Consider the following 21136-nt stretch of genomic DNA (forward strand, 5'->3'; position numbering starts at 1 on the left):
AGGCTGAGTCCCCGGGAAGCAGATTCTGGGACGGGATCTGGCGCTGAGGGTATGTCCGGCGATCGGAGACCGTGGAAGGGATAGGACAGACTTGGGATCAGAAGAACTTGAGCTGGGATGCAGGCCCAGCGACGGCCACCACCCGCCTCCCTGGGGAGTCCTGCTGCTACAGTGGACCTCTCCACTTGTCCTGATGTCCGTGTGGCTGGACCTTTCAACTTGTGCGTGGACCAGACCCTGGCTGGGGGCCAGCCTGGGGAGAGTCGGACGTTGGGGGAGGCAGCTCTGGGCGCTGAGGCAGTCCGGGGAGGGTCTGACCACTGATGGCCCTTCGTTGAGGGGGACCTGGGACAGACCCAGTGTCCACCGCCCGTGGGCTGCTATGGAGGGGAGTAGGGTGCTCTTGACCTCATGCTGCACAAAGACAGCCCGAGTTGCCTTTGCCTTTTGGAATACAGCGCACACCACTGACTCGTACTGAACTTATTGTTGGCGAGAAACTCCATGCCCCATCTGGGGCTCGTCCGCTGGGTTTTGGGGCCGCAGGGCCGGACGCCACGTTCGCCCGGTCATGTTTCATCTTGTTACATTTGGCTCCTTGCTCCAGGCTGGGGAGATCTAGCTTGGATCCCTCCTCCCTGCCCAGACCCAGGCCCCCGTGTGTGCCGGCTCCTGGTTTGTGCTTCCCGTCAGCAGCCCGCTGCCTCCCGCACCGACGGCAGCCTGGCCTGCCCCGGGCAGTGTGGCCCCTCGTGGAGAGACCAGCGTTTGCCCCAGGTGATCTCCAGGTCCCCCTCCACTGGCAGGTGTAGCCGAGCGGCTCAGGGCTGGGTGCGTGAATCTTGGGTGCGTGTCGGCTTGTTCATTGGGTGGCCTGGGACGGGTCCCGCCTGCCTTCGCCCCCATACCTCGTTTCCCGATCTGTGACCGTGGAGTAGCCACGGTCCTTCCTGGCCAGGGCTGAGTGAGGAAGACCCGGAGGGCTGACTCCCATGCGGGGCCGCAGTGAGGAGGGGGCGGGGAGCAGGGTGGCTCCAGGCCCTCCCCACGAGCCTTGCTGGGGCCCGAGCCGTCATCCCAGTGGTCTCACACGAGAGGTGGGTGCTGTCCCTCTGGCTTCCTGTGGGTGCAGGGGGATGGGTCCCAGAGGAACTTGGCTACTTAGCACCTGCCGGGCGATGCTGTACTAGTTCCCTAACCATCCTCTGTCCTCACGGGCCAGGTAGGGGCAGCCTGGGGCGTAGAATTGAAGACTGGGTTTCAGGGTTTAAAAGGACTCCTTGCTCAGGGCACCTGGGTGGTTCAGTGGGTTAAGCCTCTGCCTTCAGCTCAGGTCATGATCTCAGGGTCCTGGGATCGAGCCCCACATCGGGCTCTCTGCTTGGTGGGGAGCCTGCTTCCTCCTCTCCCTCTGCCTGTCTCTCTGCCTACTTGTGATCTCTCTCTCTCTCTCTCTCTCTGTCAAATATAAAAATGGAATCTTAAGAAAAAAAAAAAAAGTCTCCTTGCTCAAGTGTGTCACCTTGTCTCCTGGAGGCTCAAGGCTCCTTCTCTGTAAGGCACCCCCACCTTGCCCACCGGGAGAATTGGGGGAGATTGCGCGAGCTCACGGCCGGGCAGGTTTTCTGGGGCCGCCACAACCGAGTCCCACACGCGGTCAGCTTAAATGACAGAAGTGAATTTCCTCACGGTGCTGGAGGCCGGAAAGGCACACCGGAGGTGTTGACAAGGGCGGTTTCTCCCGGCCGGAGCTTCTCTGCTTGGCTCACTGATGGCCGCCTTCTCGCTGCACCTTCACACCGTCTTTCCTTGGTACATATCTGCGTTCGTATTTGGAAATTTCCTCTTTATAGAAAGACCTCAATCACCCTGGATGCCAACCCACCCTAAGGACCTCATTATAACTTAATGCTCTCTTTAAGGACTCTTTTTTTTTTTTTTTTTTAAAGATTTTATTTATTGGTTTTAGAAACCTTGGGAGGAGAGCAAGAGCATGAGCGGGAGGAGGGGCGGGGGGGGGGAGAGATAGAGAGAGAGAGAGAGAATCCCCAGCGGATTCTTCATTGAGCTCTTCCTGATCTCCTCTTGATCTCACCACCCCAAGATTACGACCTGAGTTGAAATCAAGAGTCCACTGACCAAGCCATCCAGGTGCCCCAAGATTCCATCTTTACAGCCATATTTTGAGTTCCTGGGGGTTAGGGTTTCAACCTATGAATTTGGGGGTAGAGACATATCTCAGCCCATAACAGTACATAGGACTGCTTTGCCAACCCCCAAACAGGTCTTGGGGTCCTGGGCCTGACTCTGCCCGCAGGAGAAGGTCTCTGCCTGGCCAGAAGCCGGGTGGGCTGACTCTGTACCAGAGCTGTTCCTTCTTTCCTGGGAAGGGGCAAGGACCTGACTTCTCTGACTCTATCTCTCTGCGGACCAGCTAAGCCCCAGGGGCTCTGCTTCAAGGGCACGGTCTCAGAGTCATCCAGATTGCCCATCCGCGTGGCCGTGGCCTTCAGGCTGCAAACCTGGGTTCTCACAGAGCTCCCTGCACCCAGCTGGCCCTGAGAACTCCTGGAAGTGGCCTCTGGGGATTGGGCAGGGTATGGCCGGGTAATTAGAGTGATCAGGGAGGGGAGGAGGGGGCCTGAAACTCAACACCCTTAACCTTGAGATGGGTGGTCCCAGCCGTGGAGGCAGAGCTTGCTGGCACCAAGCAGAGCCCCAGAAACCTTTTTTTTTTTTGCTGAGTGAGTGCAAGTGGGTGAGACAAAGTCCTCCTAGAACATAGGGCTTGGGGTCAGATCTGCACAACTTTATGAGGTCTGCCCTGAGTCTACTGTCCTTGGGAGCCTATAGTTTTCTAGTATGATTAGGGCTAAGATTGAGGGATGTATGGGAGCCTGTGGGGCATGAGGCAAGAGTCGCTTCCTGGCCAGGGGGTCAGGAAGGCTTCCAAGAGGGGACAGAGCCCAAATGAAGACTTGTAGGGTAACAGCTGGCCAGATGGAAGACGGTGGGTCGGCATGCCAGTGGGGGGACAGTGTGACAGTGTCGGTGGTAAGGTGGAGGTGGGTAGGAGGTGGTACCAGGGAGGTAGGGAGTGCTGTGGAGGTTGGGGAGGGGAGGTGACCTGGACAGGACAGATTTATGGTTTAGGGAGTGCCCTCTGGTGGCTCATAGAGGACACTGCAGGGAGACTGGGCTGGGGGCAGGGAGACCAGCAGGCACCAAGGCCGTCCAGGTTCAAGATCAAGAGGAAGCGGGAGCCGGGTGGAGAAGGTGGGCTTGCCTGGTGTGGGGGCTGAGTGGCCACGGGCAGCGAGACAGGGAGAAGGCGGAGTCTGTGGCAATTTGCCGCTGGGTGTTCTGGGTAAAAGGACCGGGAGTTTAATGGGGCTGGTCACCAATATGGACTCAGCTGGGTCTGGAGAGGGATGTGCTCAGTACTGGCCAGATTGCAATGGTGGGTCTTGAAGCGTCCCATGGGCTATGATGGTGTGTGGCCACTGTCCAGATAAGCAGGGCCTCTATGTTGGGGTTCAAGGGGAAGCACTGAGGAGACTCAGCCGGTGGGCGAAGCAGAGTGTGGGACAGGGGCAAGGGGGCCGACTGGGTGATCCCCCCTGGGAGGGAGGACACCGTCAGAGCCCCGGGGCTTGGTTCGGGCTCAGAGCTCAGGGTCCTGGGGATGGAGGGAAAGTGTGAGTGAGATGTAGTCCCAAGGCAAAGCTCTGATAGGAGAATTGGGAGGATTAAGGGTGGGTGTTTGGGGATGCTTGGGGTGGGACCAGGGCTCTAGGGAGAAGAGGGTTATAATTAACCCATTTCCCTGGGTTAATTATATTCAGAAGTGGGCCTGGGCCGGGGGTGTCCGGAAGACCCTCCATTTCATTGTGCCGTGATTTCCTGAAGCCACTTATCGCTTGTTGTCCCAAAGGACCCTAAATTAAGAATTTCAGAGCTCGGTCAAGTCACGGAGCCAAACACTTAGCACGACGAAGACCCCTGTAGGAGTGGCCTCTAGGTCTGGTGGAGCAGGGCCAAGTCAGTGGCTCAGCCCCATCAGGGAGTGGACCTTGTCTCTTGAGAACAGGGACCTGGATGGGAGACTGTGTGTCCCCAAAGCCGAGAGAGCGAGTTTCCCATCCTGGACCCTCCAGGGGAGGGGGCGGTATGGAAGAGACCATTGCTGCCCAAAGATAATGCCAGCCCTTCCCATCCTGATGAAGGCTGCTGAGGGCACCCTCATTGCCAGGCAGTTGGAGGACCAGCCCTGCCACTCCCAAATTCTGTGTTCTTGGGCCAATCCTTCCAGAAGGGTCTTAAAAGGGGCATAGTCTCCTGCCAAGCCAGTCTCTGCATGGAATTTTTCTGTAGTCCATACAGATCTGTATGTACCCACCCACCATGGGCAGGAGTAGGGGTGGGTGGCACTGTGCTGCCCCCCCCCACAAATAGGACCACGGAATGTTCAAGACATGGGGATCCTAAGAGGGACCCCACACGGGAGCAGAGTGCCTGACACCAAGATTCTCTGGAACCATGGTGCCTGGAGATGAACAAGGTTTTGAATTCCATCTGAGAAGGTCTGGATCCCTTTCCCCTTGTCTCTGCCTGCCTTCTTCGTTGTTTTTGGCCAGGTTTTGATTTTGGGAAGCCATTTACAGCCCATTAAAAGATCAAATGTCTGCAGATGATGAATCGAGGCATTTGAAAATGTTTTGCAATTCACAGCTCATTTCCCTATAGAGAACCCTGACCCTGCGTGATTCCGAGATGGCTGGCTGGTTTGTCTGTGCTGGAATGCCAGGGGCAGATGTTGGGACGGAGCATTGTCCTCCGGTTGGTTCATCCCTGAGATGGTCATGCTCAGTGCCTGAGATGGCACCAGTGCTTCCCGGTAGAGATGAAGGAGGGGCCTAGGCTCCCGCCATCTTGCACAATTTCTAGACCAATCTGCAGACGCAGGAGAAGAAGTTTGTCCTGCGGATGTGGGACCCTGCTGGTCCTGTGGGCTGGGAGGCTGGATTCCTTTCCCAGCTCAGCCTCAAGTCTGAGCTACAGACAGTGAAGTTTAAATGTCCACTACTCCCAGCTCCAAGATGGGAAGGTCAGTCCCTAGGCTTTAATGGACACTGTGAGGTTCCGGTAGCCAGCCAATCGGGGATTCCTTGGCTTAGGTAGAGAGTGCCATATGGTTCATACACCACTAACCTAAATCTGCTTACATAGCCCTCAAAATAACTTTGAGAGGTAGGATTTTTTTTTTTTTTAATTTTACCGAGGCTCAGAGAGAGAACATCACTTTGCTTAAGTCAAAGAGCAGTTTGGTGGCAGACCCAGATTTTGAGCTAGGTCTCCTGGTGCTTTTGGGGAGAGGGATGGACTTTCAGTTACTTCTATGCTCTTTTTTACTGTGCAATGTTGGTAATAGAGATTTGTGTAGAAAATTGTCCAGATTTTGAAAAATTTTGATGTAAGATCCCATATAATATTTGCATATAATTTTAAATCTCTGGAATAATTCTTGTGTCTTTTGTTTGTTTCTCATTAAGGATTGTTATAAGCTTTGTCTATTTGATTTTTTTTTAAACCTGTTTTGTTGATTCACTTTTTTTTTCTTTTCTTTTTTTTAAAAAGAATTTATTTATTTATTTGAGAGAGAGACAGAGAGAGCATGAGCGAGGAGAAGGTGAGAGGAAGAAGCAGACTCCCCGAGGGGCTGGGAGTCTGATGTGGGACTCGATCCCGGGACTCCGGGATCATGACCTGAGCCAAAGGCAGTCGTCCAACCAACTGAGCCACCCAGGCATCCCATTGTTGATTCACTTTTTAAAGTAAATCTATTTCACTCATTTCTGCTCAAATCTTTGCTGATTCTTTTCTTCTTCCTCTTTCAAGGGTTTTCTAATTCCTATGTTTTCTGTTGCTACCTTCTTGGTTTTCTAGCATTTTGTTGGATTAATCAGATTTTCTTTGTTTCATTTTTTTTTTCTCTCATGGTTTGTCAGTTTTGTGTCCTCTTTCTATCCTTTCTACTATTTATCTTTGAGCTGAAAGGTATATCTTAATTGTGTATTTTTCTACTATACCTGAAGTTGCAAAGCACTTGTGTCGTTTCCATAAACAAGACAAAATCCTCAGCAACTTCTAGTTCCTTCTGTCCCACTTGCAGCTCTCTTTCATACTGAGATCACTTTGGATTTTAGAGCTAGGCTGTTATTAAATCATATTACTCTTTCTTTGCTCATAATAGCTGCTTATATTTGATATATTCCTTCTGCATCCTTCATTTATTTTGCTGGAGTATATCCTGCAGTGATTCTTTCAGAAAAGGTGACTGGCAAGCTTTCTGAGTTCTTGTGCATCTGAAAATGTCTTTTTCTTGCCTTCGCCTTTGAAGGAGAGCTTGCCTGGGCGTGGAGTTCTGGGTGCTCGATATTTCCTTTTGGAAATTTGAAACCATTGTGTTTCTTGATGAATCTGGCACTGCTGATTTAAGTTTATTATGGGTAATCTGTGTCATTCTCCTTTCTATAGCATTTGGTATTGTTGTTTCCATCCTGGGGGTTCTGACATTTCAGCATGATATGTCTCTTTGTGTTCTTCTGGCTTAGCACTCAGTGGGCTCTTTTGGATTGAGAAATCATGTCTTTCTCCAACTCTCTTTATACTTTCTTCAAGTACATACTTCCCTTGGCTCTCTCCGATCCCCCATTCCAGAGCTACTAACAGACATATGTCGGCAAATGGCCTGTCCTTTGGGTTTCTCACCTTCTCCCCCTCCCCATTTCCCACCTTCTTCCCCTGCAGTGCATCCTTGGAAAGTTCATGGCTCAGATTTCCGGCTCATCCAGTCACTCTAGCTGTGTCCATTCTGATTTTTCAGCCCATCTGTTGCACTTTTTGGTTTTTACAGTCATACGTTTCATTTCCAAGAGATCTCATTTTTTCCATTTCATAATATTTTTTTCCCACAAAAGCACAACTGTCTTATCTCTTTGAGGACATCAATAATGTTTTAAAAAACTGTCTTTATTGGTTTGGTTTATTGTCTTTTCCTGAGGTATGATTTATTGTCTGTTGAGTTGGTGCCTTTCTTTCATGGTGCTGGCCTTTTCTTTTTCTTGAATACTTTGAAATTCTTGGTATTGGGGGATTTCCACTGGCTCATTTCTGCTTTACTATTTATTGCTGCTTTGTCTCTTAGAGGATTGGTATAGGCGAAGGGTAGAGAAGGAGTGTGCAAGAATTTAGGTGTATAGGGGCGTCTGGGTGCCTCTCTTGCTTGAGCCTCCAATTCTTAATTTTGGCTCAGGTCAGGATCTCAGGGTCCTAGGATCAAGCCCTGGGTTGGGCTCCATGCTCAGCAGGGGGTCTGCTTCTCTGTTTCTCTGTCTCTCTCCCTCTGTCCCTCCTCCTGCTCTACCTCTCTCTCTTTCAAGTAAATAAATCTTAAAGAAAAAAAAAAAGAATTCAGTTGTATATACTTTTTTAAAAAAAGATTTTATTTATTTATTTATTTATTTGAGAGAGAGAGCATGAGAAGGAGGAGGGTCAGAGGGAGAAGCAGATTCCCTGCCAAACAGGGACTCGATCCCAGGACTCTAGGATCATGACCTGAGCTGAAGGCAGTCGCTAACCAGCTGAGCTACCCAGGCACCCAAATTCAGTTGTATAAACTTGAGAAGGTCTCAGTTTCTCCTGGGGTTCATCAGATTTTGGGGCACTCTCTACGACCATACCTGCCTCAAGCAGGTGAGTCGAATGCCTGATTCTTGACACCAGCAGGGGTAGGGATCTGGGTCCTTGTACTATGGTCCTCTGACAGTCACCTCTGGGTCCCTCCCCTATCCCATCAGCCACATCAGCTGTTCCCGATTTGCACCCACATTTACTGCCAATCTGGAATCTTCCCTATGTTTCCCATTGGGTTCTCCTCTTTCAGCTCAGTTTCACCTACTTTCAGTCTAACGAACGTTCCTCGAACTTTCTGGCCCCCCACTGCTTCTCTGTTTTCCAATGCTGTTAGGGACTTTTATGTTTCTTTATTTAAATTTTCTGCTTTATTGAGTTATGAGTGACAAACTGAAAAAGTGTATATTTAGGTTGTACAATATGCTTTTTTACCCCCAAAGGTGTACAATGTGGTGACTTATTATATATGGACACTGTGAAATGATTAGGACAGATTATTAACACATTCATCGCTTCACATAGTTACCACTGCTTGTTTTGTGGTGAGAACACAAAGAACACTTTCTAAGTAGATCTTAGAACACTAAGATCTACTCCCTTAGCACATTTCAAGAATGCAATGTGGGATTATTAACTCCAATCACCACATGATTATGTGTGTAATACACAGATAATATAATACATAATCCATACAGATCGAATCTGTATATTAGATCCCCAGAATTTATTCATCTTATTTTTGTATTCTTTGACTAGTATCTCTCCATCTCTCAACACTCCCTGGCAATCCCTGTTCTACTCTCTGCTTCTATGAGCTGGACGGTTTTGGATTTTTTTTTTTTTAAGATTTTATTTATTTATTTGACAGAGAGAGATCACAGTAGGAGAGAGGAAGGGAAGAGATCACAGAGAGAGAGGAAGGGAAGCAGGCCCCCTGCTGAGCAGAGAGCCCGATGTGGGACTCGATCCCAGGACCCTGAGATCATGACCTGAGCCGAAGGCAGCGGCTTAACCCACTGAGCCACCCAGGCGCCCCCGGTTTTGGATTTCATATACAAATGTGTCCGGCTTATTTATTTAACGTAACATCCTCCAGCCTCATCCATGTTGATGCAAATGGTAGAATTTCCATCTTTTTAATGGCTGAATAACATTCTATTGTGTGTGTGTATTTTCTACATTTTCTTTGCCCATTCATTCATGGATGCACACTTTGGTTATTTCTGTCTTGGCTGTTGTGAATACTTTCGCAATAAGCACGGGCATGCAGATACCTCTTCTAGATACTGATATTAATTCCTTTGGATATATACCCAGAAATGAGATTCCTGGGTCATACAGTAGTTCCATTTTTTAATTTCTTCAGGAACCTACCGTAATGGCTGTACCAATGTCCATCACCACCAACAATGTACCGGAGTTCCTTTTTCTCCACACTTCTGCCAACATTTGTTGTCTTGTGTCCTTTTGATAATGGCCATCCTAAGAAGTGTGAGGTGATCTCTCATTTTGATCTGCGTTTTCCTCGTGGTGACTGATGTTGAGCTTTTGGCCATCTGTATGTCTTCTTCAGAATAATATCTATTCAGGTCCTTTGGCCATTTTAAAATCAGATTATTTGGTTTTTGGCTATTGAGTTTTATGAGTTCCTTGTATGTTTCTGATATTAACCCCTTATAAGATGTGTGCTTTGCAAAAATTCCAAAGCTCCTGCAAGGTCATTTTTATCCCTTTTATTTGTATAGTTTATTTATATTGTTACTGAGAGGAGATAGGAGTGGGGGACCTCCTGTCCCACTATCTTGCTGATGTTGCAACAAGGATTTATTTTTAGATTTAAATTTCTAGGATCTGGATGTGGGGAATGTGTGGGGGAGGTGGGAGCATGGGCCTGCCTGCCATCTGGAACCAATCACAATATTGTTTGCATATAACACCCACCCCCATGCCCCAGCTCAGGCTTCTGCACCTCTCACACTGCACCAGAGGGATTTTTCTAAATTCAGACCCATAGAGAGATTCCCCTGGTCAGAGCACTTTAGGGGCTCCCCACTGACTTCATGCTAAGACCCACATCTAGCCTGGCGGGTACCATGTTCCTTCCTTCCTCCTGGGTCCTCCCCTTCCTTCTGGCTCCTCCCTTTCCTCCTGGCCCCTCCCCTTCTTCCTTGCTCCTCCCCTCCTCCCAGCCTTTGGGCCACGGGTGTTTGCACTTGCTGGAGGCTGACTCAGCTTTCAATACCTAGGTGGTTGGTCTTTCTTGGGACCTGTGTTAGGTGCCCCGCTGATCCCATAGGTCCCTGTGTGCATCCTTTGGTTGCACTGATGGCCCCGTGTTCCTGTGGGTTATGATCACTTCTTTCTTAGTCTTCCATGTCAAAGTGGGATTTCCCCATGGGCAGGGGTTCATTCCAAGTGTTTGGTGACTGAAATGATGGATGCCAGGGCTTGGTAGCCAAGGGGTGTGGGTGCTTTCCCTTCCCCTTTGTCCTGGACTGAGGGTCTCAGTGGACCCCTTCCCCAGAAGAACGAGCACCCCCACCCCATGGCCTTATGGAGAGACCCCTCCTTGGCCAGCATGGCCTTTTGACCCATAGTCAGCACCTCAGGAATAGAAGGGCTGATGTGACTGTTGCTTTCCCCACAGGCATTGGTGCCATCACACGGTGACGCGGACAGTGTCTTGCCAGGTGCAGAACGGCTCGGAGACAGTGGTCCAGCGTGTGTACCAGAGCTGCCGATGGCCTGGGCCCTGTGCCAACCTCGTGAGGTAAAGGCTGTGGGGCGGGCCAGCTCTGCCCTTCCTTTCTATTCCATTGGATGAATTCAAACCCAGCACAGGCTGCTTGGGGGGGGGGGTTGATGCTCGGAAACAAAAGCTGAGTGTGCATTTATGGAGCACCTTTTGTGTACAGAGCATGGGCGTTTGATGAACAGAAGAGCACTATAGACAAGAAGTGGGGTGAGGGGACTGAGGAGCAGGGGAGGCCCAGAATCAGCTCACAGGGACCCTTTCATGCTGGGACCCCTGAAAGGGGCAGAGATTCTGGTCCTGGGCCACAGACTGCCACGTCAGTTAGGGGGAGAGTGTCATTCCGCCTTTCTTTCTTTCTTTCTTTCTTTCTTTTAAGATTTTGTTTATTTGTCAGAAAGAGAGAGAGAGAGAGCACAAGCAGGGGGAGCAGCAGGCAGAGGGAGAACCAGGCTCCCCGCTAAGCAAGGAGCCTGATGCGGGGCTCGATCCCAGGACTTTGACATCATGACCTGAGCCAAAGGCAGACGCTTCCCCCACTGAGCCACCCAGGCGCCCCTCATTCTGCCTTTTACTGTAACTGCTGTCATTGTTGTGATGAAGAAAGTGGTATATACTCAGTGCCCAAAGCAAATCCAGAAATTACAGAACTGAATAAGGTGGACGATGAGTATTCTCCTGCTTCCCAATTGCACCTATACAATCCCATTATTAATATTACCAGTGTGTTACTCCAGACCCTTTTCTCCTCATATTTACATAGGAGCATATATATATATATTTTTTTTTTTCAGACAAAACCAGATGATGTTCTTTTGTTCTGCAACTTGCTTCCCCCACTTTGCTTCTGATATGACAGAGAGATCACAAGTAGACAGAGAGGCAGGCAGAGGGAGAGGGGGAAGCAGGTTCCCTGCTGAGCAGAGAGCCCGATGCAGGGGCTCCATCCCAAGACCCTGAGAGCATGACCTGAGCCGAAGGCAGAGGCTTAACCCACTGAGCCACCCAGGCGCCCTGGTATTAATTCCTCTTAAACATTTGGTAAAATTCTCCAGTGGAAACATCTGGGGCTGGAGAATTCTTTTGAAGGAGTTTTTCAGCTACAAATTCAATTTCCTTAATAGTTATGGAGCGAGTCAAATGATGTATTTCAGAAAGAGGGAGTTGGAGTGATTTGTGTTTTTCGATGACCTGGTCCATTTCCTCTCAGCTGTTAAATTGACGTGCGTAGCCCTATTAACCTGTTTTATTCCTGATATTGATAACGCGTGCCTTTTCTTCTTTTCCCTTTGTCAGTCTTGCTAGAGCTTTGTTGTTTCACGGGTCTTTTCTGAGGACCAGCTTTGGTTTCATTCATTTTTCTCTAATGTTTTTCTGTTTTCAATGTCATTGATTTCTGCTCTTGCCTGCTTTGTCCTTTCTTCTGCTGACTTTGAAGTATTTTTCTCTCCTTTTTGGAGGTTCCTGAGTTGGGCTGGTTTAGGTTTTAAAAAAGATCGAGGGTTGCCGTGGGGACAGTGGACATAGGCAGGTGCAAGGGATTGGTGGCTTGTGCCAGGACACTACCTGGGAAGTGGGTGGATTCAGGAGGAGTCTGGAAGCTGAGACAAGAGTCTGTTCACAGAAGGGCAGGGAGCAACCATGCATAACCCTCTATGTCTGGTTTGAGCAGCTGGCTGACTGGGCATGTCCTTCATTAAGCTGGGGACCCTCAGTGGTGTCGTCAGCCCTCGGAGGGGAAACCAGCAGCTCTGTTTTGGCCAAGTGATGCTGGAGAGGCCTATGGGGACATCTGTGGGAGTAGGGGGGAGGTTGAGTGAAAAAGTCTGGAGTACCAGGAAGATTGCAGGGCTCTGCAACCTCAGAGGCAGGCGAAGGAGGAGGGGCTGGCTAAGGAGGGGAGAAGGAGCATTTGGGTGTCCCGAAAGGTCAGTTTCAGGGGGGAAGGCATGGGGGAGAGCCCAAGTCTCCCAGATGCTTTGGGAAGCCCGCTAAGACTGGGGCCGGGTACGCATTAGAGTTGGCAACGCGGGGTGGCTGGGACCCTGGCAAAGGCCGTCTTGGGGAGGCAGTAGGGATGGAGGCCAAGAAGGCAGGTGCGGAGGAGGAAAATGAGATGTGAGAAGTTTCTAGAAGTTCTTGCTGTGAAGGGAGCAGTGAAGGGGCCTGGGAAGCTGGAGGCGGCATGGGGTAAGGGAGGGGTTCTGTTTGTTTTGAAGACAGGAAGTACGGGAGCATATCTGTAAACTGTTTTGTAAGCTGTCCGGGAGGGTCCTTGAGAGACAGGAGGGCAGAAGCCCAGAGCTGGGGAATGGGCAGCAGGAGGGGAAAGGGGGGGCCTTGTCAGAGCTGCAACGGGGGGGGGGGCAGGCCGAGAGCAGGGGCCCCTGCCACCCATGTGGGTTCACCCAGGTGATGCCGGGATGGTCTGATTTGGGGGGACACCTCTACCAACTCACGAGGGCCTCGATGGTGGCCCATGATGTCCCCCTCCCATTATTCCCAGAGCTCACCGCGAGGTCCTTACCCACCCAGGTCCCCCCACTGCGTCCCCTGGTGAGGGGACGCAGCCACACACCTTAAAGGACGCAGCTATCTTCTTGCTATGTGGAAACAGAACTGTAATCCAGCCGTGTCCTGTGTGGATTCTCCCATTCTGAGATTTTTTTTCCTACACTGGATTTCTGGAGAGAGAGAGAGAGTGTATGTGTGTGTATGTGTGTGTGTCGGAGGTATGCATCTAGCATGTTTACAACCATGAGGCCCAGGCACCCGGCCGGTCAGCAGCTGGTGGGGAGAGGGGGCTCCATGGGTCCCCCCCGCCCCCCCCCAGGGCCTGGTCTCCCTTCAGGGAAGTCCCTGTCTCAGCTTCCTCAGATCCTGTGTTTGGTCTGGTGGGTGGTTGGCGCTGAACCCAGCACCTAAGAGTCGACACTGGTGTCCAAGAACATGGCCCCTTCCCTCCCAGAACGTGTGTGGTTGGGGGGAGGGGTTGTTGTGGACGGAACTGCTAGGGGAGGGAATGTCAGGTGGCCCTGATATGAGACCTGGTCCTGGGTTTCCGCGGGTGGGTGGGGGGCAGTGACATTGGCTCAGAGATCTGGAGGTTGAGGGGGTTTCCCTAGGGGAGGGGTGCGGTGTGGCGGGGAGGGGGCGTGGGGGAGGCAACAGTGTGGGAGGGCAGGGCCACAGGGAGGGCTTGGATGCTGAGACTTCCCCGCGAGAGGCCCGAGGACCAGCTCCCAGTCCCAGAGGAAGGCAGAGAGGACAAGCCAGGGCCTCCCCACTTCGTGCCTCAGTTTCCCTTTCTGGGGAATGAGGATATAACCCTCTGTCTTGCTTTGGGGTGGGAAATCACACCCCTGGCTCTGCCTCGATCAAGGCAGCAGGAAGTCCGACGTGGTTGATGCTGCCCTCCTGTCCCCCCTGAGCAAACCCCCCACCCGCAGGGGGGCCGCTGCAGGAAGGCGGGGGGGGGGGGGCAGGCGCAGGGCCTGCCCGACACGTTGGGAGGACCGAGCCCCAGGGACTTGGGGGTTAAGTTTTCCTCGGCCTGGCTTCCCTGCCCTGGCTGTCTCCCCGGCCCCTCTCGGAGCTCTTTGATGGCATTAGAGCCAACCTTTTCCAGATGTGCTGAGCGGAGGGGTTTGCCGGAACTCTCCGGGGCTTCATCTGCCTCCTTCATTCCCCTCCGCCAGACGGCCCCCTGCCGGCCTGCCTCCCCCCCTTTGATGGGGTTGCCTGGACTTAGTAATTTCTTCAAACATGGCCTTTCTTTCCTGCCCCTCCTCCGCAGCCGGCCTGTGTGGGTGACCCCCGCAGCGTGGGGGCTTGTCTGGGCTGCATCCCCGTCCCCCCCGCCAGGTCTCCCCAGTGCCCTGCTGTCCTGGGCTCTGGTGGGGGAGGCTGGGCGGAAGACACTGCCGGCTGGGCCCGCTGTCCCTTGCATCTGGCACTTCAGAATGACTAGCTGGGGTCTGGAGGAGGCCAGAGGCTTCAAACCCCCTCCTCCTGCCTCTGCGCGGCAGTGGGACAGCCCCTTCCCTCCCACTGGCCCGCTGCTATTAATCAAGAGATTAATAATCTGCTGCCTCCTTTTCTGAAACCCCCGCTCCCATTTCCTGTTGAGTCTCCAGCCTGTCTCGGTACCTCCCAGTCTGGTCGTCCTCGCGGTGGTCCCTGGTGGGGAAATGCGGCCACGGCAGGAACCTGCAGGCTGAAATGCCCCGTGGGGGGCGGGGGCACCGCGCCTCCACGCGAGGTCTCCGTGGGCTGGCGATTCCCAGACCGTAGCCCTGTGCCGGCACCCAGCGACGGACCTCCTGATGCTTTGGGGACCCCTCTTTCCACCTTTGGAGGCCAAAGAGCCATGGCCTCCACTTACACACCTCTGGTGATGGGCACCTCACCCCTTCTGGGATCCTGTTTGTCAAATGCCTTGTCTTGTGACCTCATGCACCCAGGGCCACCCTTGGGGAAATACAGGACACATCTGCACCCTTTCTGGGGGGCAGTCATTGAGTGGCTAGAGGAGTTTGGGAGCCCCTGAGAGGACCTCATGACTTCAGCCCTCTGTGCTTCCTGAAAGGGTCCCCCAGGACCAACTGCTTATGGTGGGGGCAGCTTCTGGACATCGTTGACCAGATGAGAACACACCAGCCCCACCCGGAGGCTTGATTTGGTCAGACCTCTGCCACTTTATATGATGGCATCTGATCCCATGCTCCTCCCCAGCCTCAGTTTCCCTTTCTGTAGAATGAGGCCACTCATCCCTGCTCAGCCCCTCTTGCTCAGCCCGCAGCCGCCTGACTCCTGGCCCCACCTTCCATCTCTCCCTTCCCATCTGGTGCCACACAGTCCGCCATAGGTGGGGTCTTTCTAGAAAGTCAGTCTGACCACCACAGTGCTCAGCGCACTGGGCCGGGAGGGGTTGGTCTCCTAGTGTGTAAAAGGCTGTCTGTTGAGGAGCAGAAAAACCACATCAAGTCTTTTGTTTGTTTTCTGATCTCTGAAATAGGAGCGAAATGAAGCTCTACTGACTTTTAATCTATGCAAAGACAGTAAATGATGTGTGTGACTATACTGGTGTGGATTAGTACATGAATATTGCAGGCTCGGACATATTTTGCTGATCAGAAGTGTGCCCGCCAGTGAGGTCTCCCCAGACCCAGGCCAGACTCCTTGCCTGTGCTTGGGGCTCTCACTGCTGCTCTGCCAGTGCCTTGTCTGCTCCCAGAATGCACCAGATCTCACCCTAAAACACGGCCCGGCTCTCCTGGTGCTGGCTGCCTCCAGGCTGTCTCAGCTCAGGAGACTCTCAAGTGTCCTGCGACAGTAGGAAGCATTTTCCAGCCCCTCATGGTGGAAGCAGCCACACCCTGCCTCCCTACCCCTGCCAGCCATCACTGTCCAGGGATGTCCCCCAGCCTGACATCCTGAGCTTCTCTGGGGACCCACGGCGTCTTGACTAGCATTGCACTTCCTTGCCTGTGACTCCGTCTGGGACACCATTCTTTGACTGTTTCCTTCATTCGCGCAATCTTTATTGAGTGCCCGTGATGGGCCGTATGCTGAGCTAGGCCTGGGGCGCAGCCAGTGGCTTTAGTGGAGGGGAACAGACATCAGATCGGTAACTGCGCAGGTGGTGATGAGTGTTTGGAAGACAAGCCAGGGTTCTACGACAGTATAAACCCAGGGGACCCAGCCTGCAGTGGGGTGGGGGGTGGGGTGCGACAGAGGGCGGGCTGGTCAAGGAGGCCCTCTTGGAGGAGGCGGCACTTTTGCCGTGGATATTTATTGAATCAGACCCAACCCCCAGGAGAATGTATGTCCTTGAGATTGCCAGGTGACGGGTGACGGTGAGGGACGTTCCAAGATCCAACCGTCAAAGGAAGCCAATGAGGAGAGGTCAGAAGTCCCTAGATTTGGGTCCCAGAATCAGTGAGTTGGGAGACACCCCCCGGTGACTCCAGATTGTGTTTGGAGAATTTCAAGGTCGGAAGGGATCTTTGAGTCTGGCCCATCTCAGCACAGACCTCACAGAGGGCTCCGAGAGGCGGGGACTCACAGATGGGCAGAGATGCACTGGAATGAGTTAGAAACAAAGCAGCCAGAAAGCCCTGTGTTTCTCTTGCCTGACTGCATGTTTGCGGCCCTTGGGCCAAGTCAGCCAGGGCTGTCCTTGTGGGAGACCACCCTGCACACATGCCCCAGTGTCTCCTGTGCTGCGTTGGGATCTTGGCTGGGCCGGCGGAAACAAACCACCTCATCTGACCGCGTAGGTGCATCCAGGGTAGGAGTGGGGGGCAGCCGATGAAACGACAGGCCCTGGGGGGTATGCAGTTGGGTGTGGGGAGTGGGCTTGTCCGATTCCTGCTGGTGTGAGTGGATTTCGGGCTCCACTGCCCACCATCCGCACAGCTCAGGCCAGGACTCTGTCCCCATCCAGAGAAGGGACTGTGACACTCACAACATCAGGGGGCTGAGCTCCCAAGGGTTCACCAAAGATAATGCCCTTATAGTCCTCTTCGTTTGCTGTGTCAGGAAGGCTGAGCTGCTCAGAGGCCTCAGGAGGGCTTCCTGGAGGAGAGGGCATTTGAGGTGAGAGTGGAGATAACTGGGCCTTAACTGGGTACCAGTGGGGCAGGGGAGAGAAAGAAAGAGAACAGCCCTTAAGTGTTGAGGGATGTGGTCCACTGGAGATTTGAAAGGCCAGTATGGCTGGAAAGCAGGAACGAGGGGCTCAAGAATGAAGAGGGAGGCTGGTGGAAGCCAGGCCAGAGCACCCAGGGCTTGGTGGGCCACAGTGTGGTGTTTGTTCTCCGTTCCATGTGGACGCTACAGCTCCCTCTTCCTTACATCCACATGAATCCACGTTATCTCCGGTCTTCTGGATCGTAACCATCCCAACAGGTGTGCAGTGGTAGCTCGTGGTGACCTTGATTGACATTTCCCTTCCTAGCTATTGATTGACGTGGCTGTGGTAGGCGAGGTAGATGAACTTGTGGTCTGGAAGGGCCTTTGATATGCAATAGCTTCGTTACCGTGATTGTAATTGACCGTGATTGTAAATACAGTGGCTGTATTAGGGTTCTCCGGAGGAGCAGAACCAACAGGCTATATGGAGATACACACGCAGAATGAGGTTTATTATAGGAACTGGCTCACAGTTACAGAAGCTGAGCGTCCCATAATGTACCGTCTGGAAGCTGGAGGCCCAGGGAGCTGATGGTGTAATTCCTAGTTCAAGTCCCAAGACCCAAGGCCACAAGTGCTGACGTCCAAGGGCAGGAGAAGACGGATGTCTCCGCTCCAGAAGAGAGGAAAGGCACCCTTCCTTGGTTCTCTTCAGGCTCTCAATGGATTGGGTGATGCCCACCTACCTTGGTGAGGGCAGATTTTTAAAAATATATATATTTATTTATTTGAGAGACAGCAAGAGCGAGAGAGCAAGCGAATGAGCACAAGCAGAGGGGGCATAGGAAGAGGGAGAAGAAAACTCCTCACTGAGGAGGGAGCCTGACTCGGGGCATGAACCTAGGACCCCAGGATCATGACCTAAGCCGAACGCAGACACCTAACTGACTGAGCCACCCGGGCGCGCCAGAGGGCAGATTTTCTGGACTCAGCCCACCAAGCCAGTGTTGCTCTCTTCTGGAAACCCTCACGCTGTCTTTACCAATTATGGGGGCACCAGTTAGCCCAGTCTGGTGGACACATAAAGTACCATGACAGTAGCCAACATTTGTCGCCTTCCTACCCAGAAATTGTGTTACGTACTTGATAAAAATCTCTCTCGGTCACCGCAATTCTCTCTTAAGCCCCAGACTAGTGGCTTAAGCAATAAAGGACAATGCTCTTGAGTTTGGGCAGTCCAAGATCAAGGTTAGGGAGCAGTGGGACCCCAGACGCTGCTGCAAGGCATGTGAACCGCTTTGTCCAAACAGGTCTGGGGCACCTGTTTGCAGCATCTCCTAAAATGAAGCCCATATCCGTCCTGTGGGCCAGCCACGCTGCTCCTGGGAATATACTCCGGAGCAGTGAAAACATGTTCACAAAGACTTGTACAGGAAAGCCCATCACATCTTTCTCCATCCTAGTTCGAGACTAGAAGCCACCCAAATGGTCATCAACAAGAGAATGGACCGATTGTGGCCCCTTTCTATACTGGAATATTATGTATGCCCTTAACACGGATGAACCCCAGGGGCTAAGGCTGAGTAAAAGAAGACAGGCACATGCCAGCTCGTGCTGTGAGGTCCCATGTGTATGAGATTCTCGAACAAACAAAAATAATCTCCAGGGAGAAAAATCAGGATGGATACACCAGGGGGTGGGGGTAGACATCTTGGAGGGGGTACAGGGGACTTTTGAGCTGGAAACATTGGTGGACACATAGGTAAAAGTTTCTTAAGCTAAACATTAGATTTATCTATTTTGCTGCATGTAAATTATATTTTAGTAAAAAAGAAAACAACGCTATTGTCATGTGAGGCGTGAATTCCGTGCTTCCCTTCATAGCACTTAACCGTGGCCTGTGGTTATCTGTTCACGTGTGTCATTCTGTGGCAGAGCAGAGCTGTTCCCACCTTCATGCTTGTGTTCCCATTGCCGGGGACCCAACAGGCTCTCACTGCTGAGGGCGCCGATCAGTGATGGGTTCAAACCAAGCTCTGTCCAAGGTGCTGCAGGAGGGCTCAGGAGGGAGCCAGTGATGCTGGCCAGGAGTGGGAGTGCTTCACCAAGGAGGACGGGACAGGTGAGCCACACCCTGAAGGCTCTTGGGAATTTTTCTCAGGCAGAGTGAAGGAGGAAGGGCAGGTAGGCAGAGGAACCTGCCTGTGCAAAGGCCCAGGGGCAGGAAGAGAAGGTTGGGCTGTGGTGGTAGGAACCTTGGCTGGGGGTGTTTTGAGGAAGGGAACATAGAAAGATAGGCAGGGTCTTCTTTACTGACTTAAAGAGCTTAATCCTTAATCCTTAGTCTATGGGAGCCGTGGGAGGTTTTGAGAAAGGACAGTCACAAAATTTGGATCTGCATTTTAGAAAGATCACTGGTTTGTAGACTGGACCCCAGTGGATCGGCTGGGAGTTCTTTATGAAATGTAGAAGGGGAAGCCTACCCTGGGCCAGGCTGTGAATACTGCCTGCTGCCCAGGGTACACAGGAGATATCTGAGGGGTTTGCCAGGCTGAGCCCTGGCCCTCAGGGCTGGTGAAGCAGCGCCATCTACTGGTGGACCCTGGTCCTGGACGTCACAGGTCATGGGGTTCTTTCTGGTCCCAGAGTGGAGCAGGTCAGCCTATTGAACTTCAGAATGAGGGGCAGAAAGGGACCTTCTCTGGGGGACGAGCTTTCTCTCAGTTTCAGAGCCTGAGCTCACGATCTTGTGCAGATGTAGGGAGGGAAACTATTCCATTGTGCTGAGCAAACACGAATGAGTGTTGGTAGTTCCTGCCAGTTCTGCCGGCGTTTGGATCCTAGTCCCATGACCTTCTGACAGTGTGACCTTGAGAAAGTTGTTTAAATTAACTTCCCTGTGCCTCGATTTTCTCATCTGTAAATTCGGATCAGTAATAATATCCCCCTGTTAGGATTGTTGAGTCAGCACATGGCCAATGCTCAGAACAGTGAATGTCTGGTGCGTGGTGACTACTCAAAGCTCTTAGGATATCTATTTTTATTTCCATCATCATCATCATCATTCAAGCTGGGCACGGAGGGACTCCTGGGGCATTTGCCTGGTTCATGGGCTGGAGGGGGAGGAGCCGCCTGTGGCTGGGGGCAGGGTCAGCGGAAGGACATGGGCAGGGAGGAATGAGGTCCGATCTGCATTTTGCAAACCCAGCATCTGCACACGCTTCCTGCAGTGCACGCCTTGCGCACGCATCCTCCCAGCGAGACTCAGGCCCTGCATCCTGGTCTCTGCGGTGTCCTCATAAGTATTGCTGCAAGTCCATATCGTGAGTTAGGGGCAGAGCCCGAACCCACAGTCCAGGGGCCCATCCATAGGAGACACCTGTCGTGGCGTCCGCAGCACTAGCACTGGGCAGGATGCGAATGGCGAGTAACTTAACCCCTTCCCTGCCCTGCACATCTGCCCCGCGTGGGGCTGCCATAGCTTTTCTGCTCCCTCTAAGCCGGAGCAACATCTTAGTCCAGGAATCAATGAGAAAACTGGGATCTTTTCTCTAAATTAAAGCTCCTTCCTCTTCTAGCTGGGAGATCTGCCGCAGGAAGGCGGTGTGAGGATGTGAACGAGTGCCCAAGTGTTGAATGTGTGCAAGCATGTGAGCGTGTGTGCATGTGTGAACACGAAAGCGTGGAAGCCCGTGTGTGCATGCGGAAGGGTGTGTGTATGTGACGGTGGGCGTGTGTGCTTATTATCACCTGTTTATGCTCCTGGGACCTAGGCTCATTAGCCCACAATGGCCCACCAGGCCACTTGCCAGTGGGAACTGGTGTTGATGACACAGCCAGCCCTGGCCCTCTGGCCTGCACAGAGCTTCCGGGGGAGCAGCCAGAGTCTTAAGATCTGGGGGTGCCATTCTGGTCTCACTGCGGATGTCTCTCCATGCAGACTCCTGGCTTCTCACTTGAAGTTTCCTGCCCCTGGTTGCACACAGCCTCCCCAACCGCCCCCCACCCCCCTTAGATCTCCAGGAGGAAAGCTGGTTTGCCAGACTGTTCATG

The 21136-nt window shown here is 52.4% G+C and overlaps 1 protein-coding gene across 2 annotated transcripts in view; it reads left to right on the plus strand.

Moving 5' to 3' along the window:
* COL26A1 (collagen type XXVI alpha 1 chain) overlaps positions 1-21136 on the plus strand; it is a 123439-nt gene that overhangs the window by 29138 nt on the left and 73165 nt on the right. For both annotated transcript variants that reach the window (XM_082714248.1, XM_082714249.1), the window contains exon 2: positions 10343-10465. In XM_082714248.1, coding sequence (XP_082570374.1) covers positions 10343-10465 — 123 coding nt within the window. The remainder of the gene's footprint in view (positions 1-10342; positions 10466-21136) is intronic.

The sequence above is a fragment of the Mustela nivalis genome (genome assembly GCF_964662115.1).
Source record: "Mustela nivalis genome assembly, chromosome: 19".
In the NCBI taxonomy this organism is placed as follows: Eukaryota; Metazoa; Chordata; class Mammalia; order Carnivora; family Mustelidae; genus Mustela; species Mustela nivalis.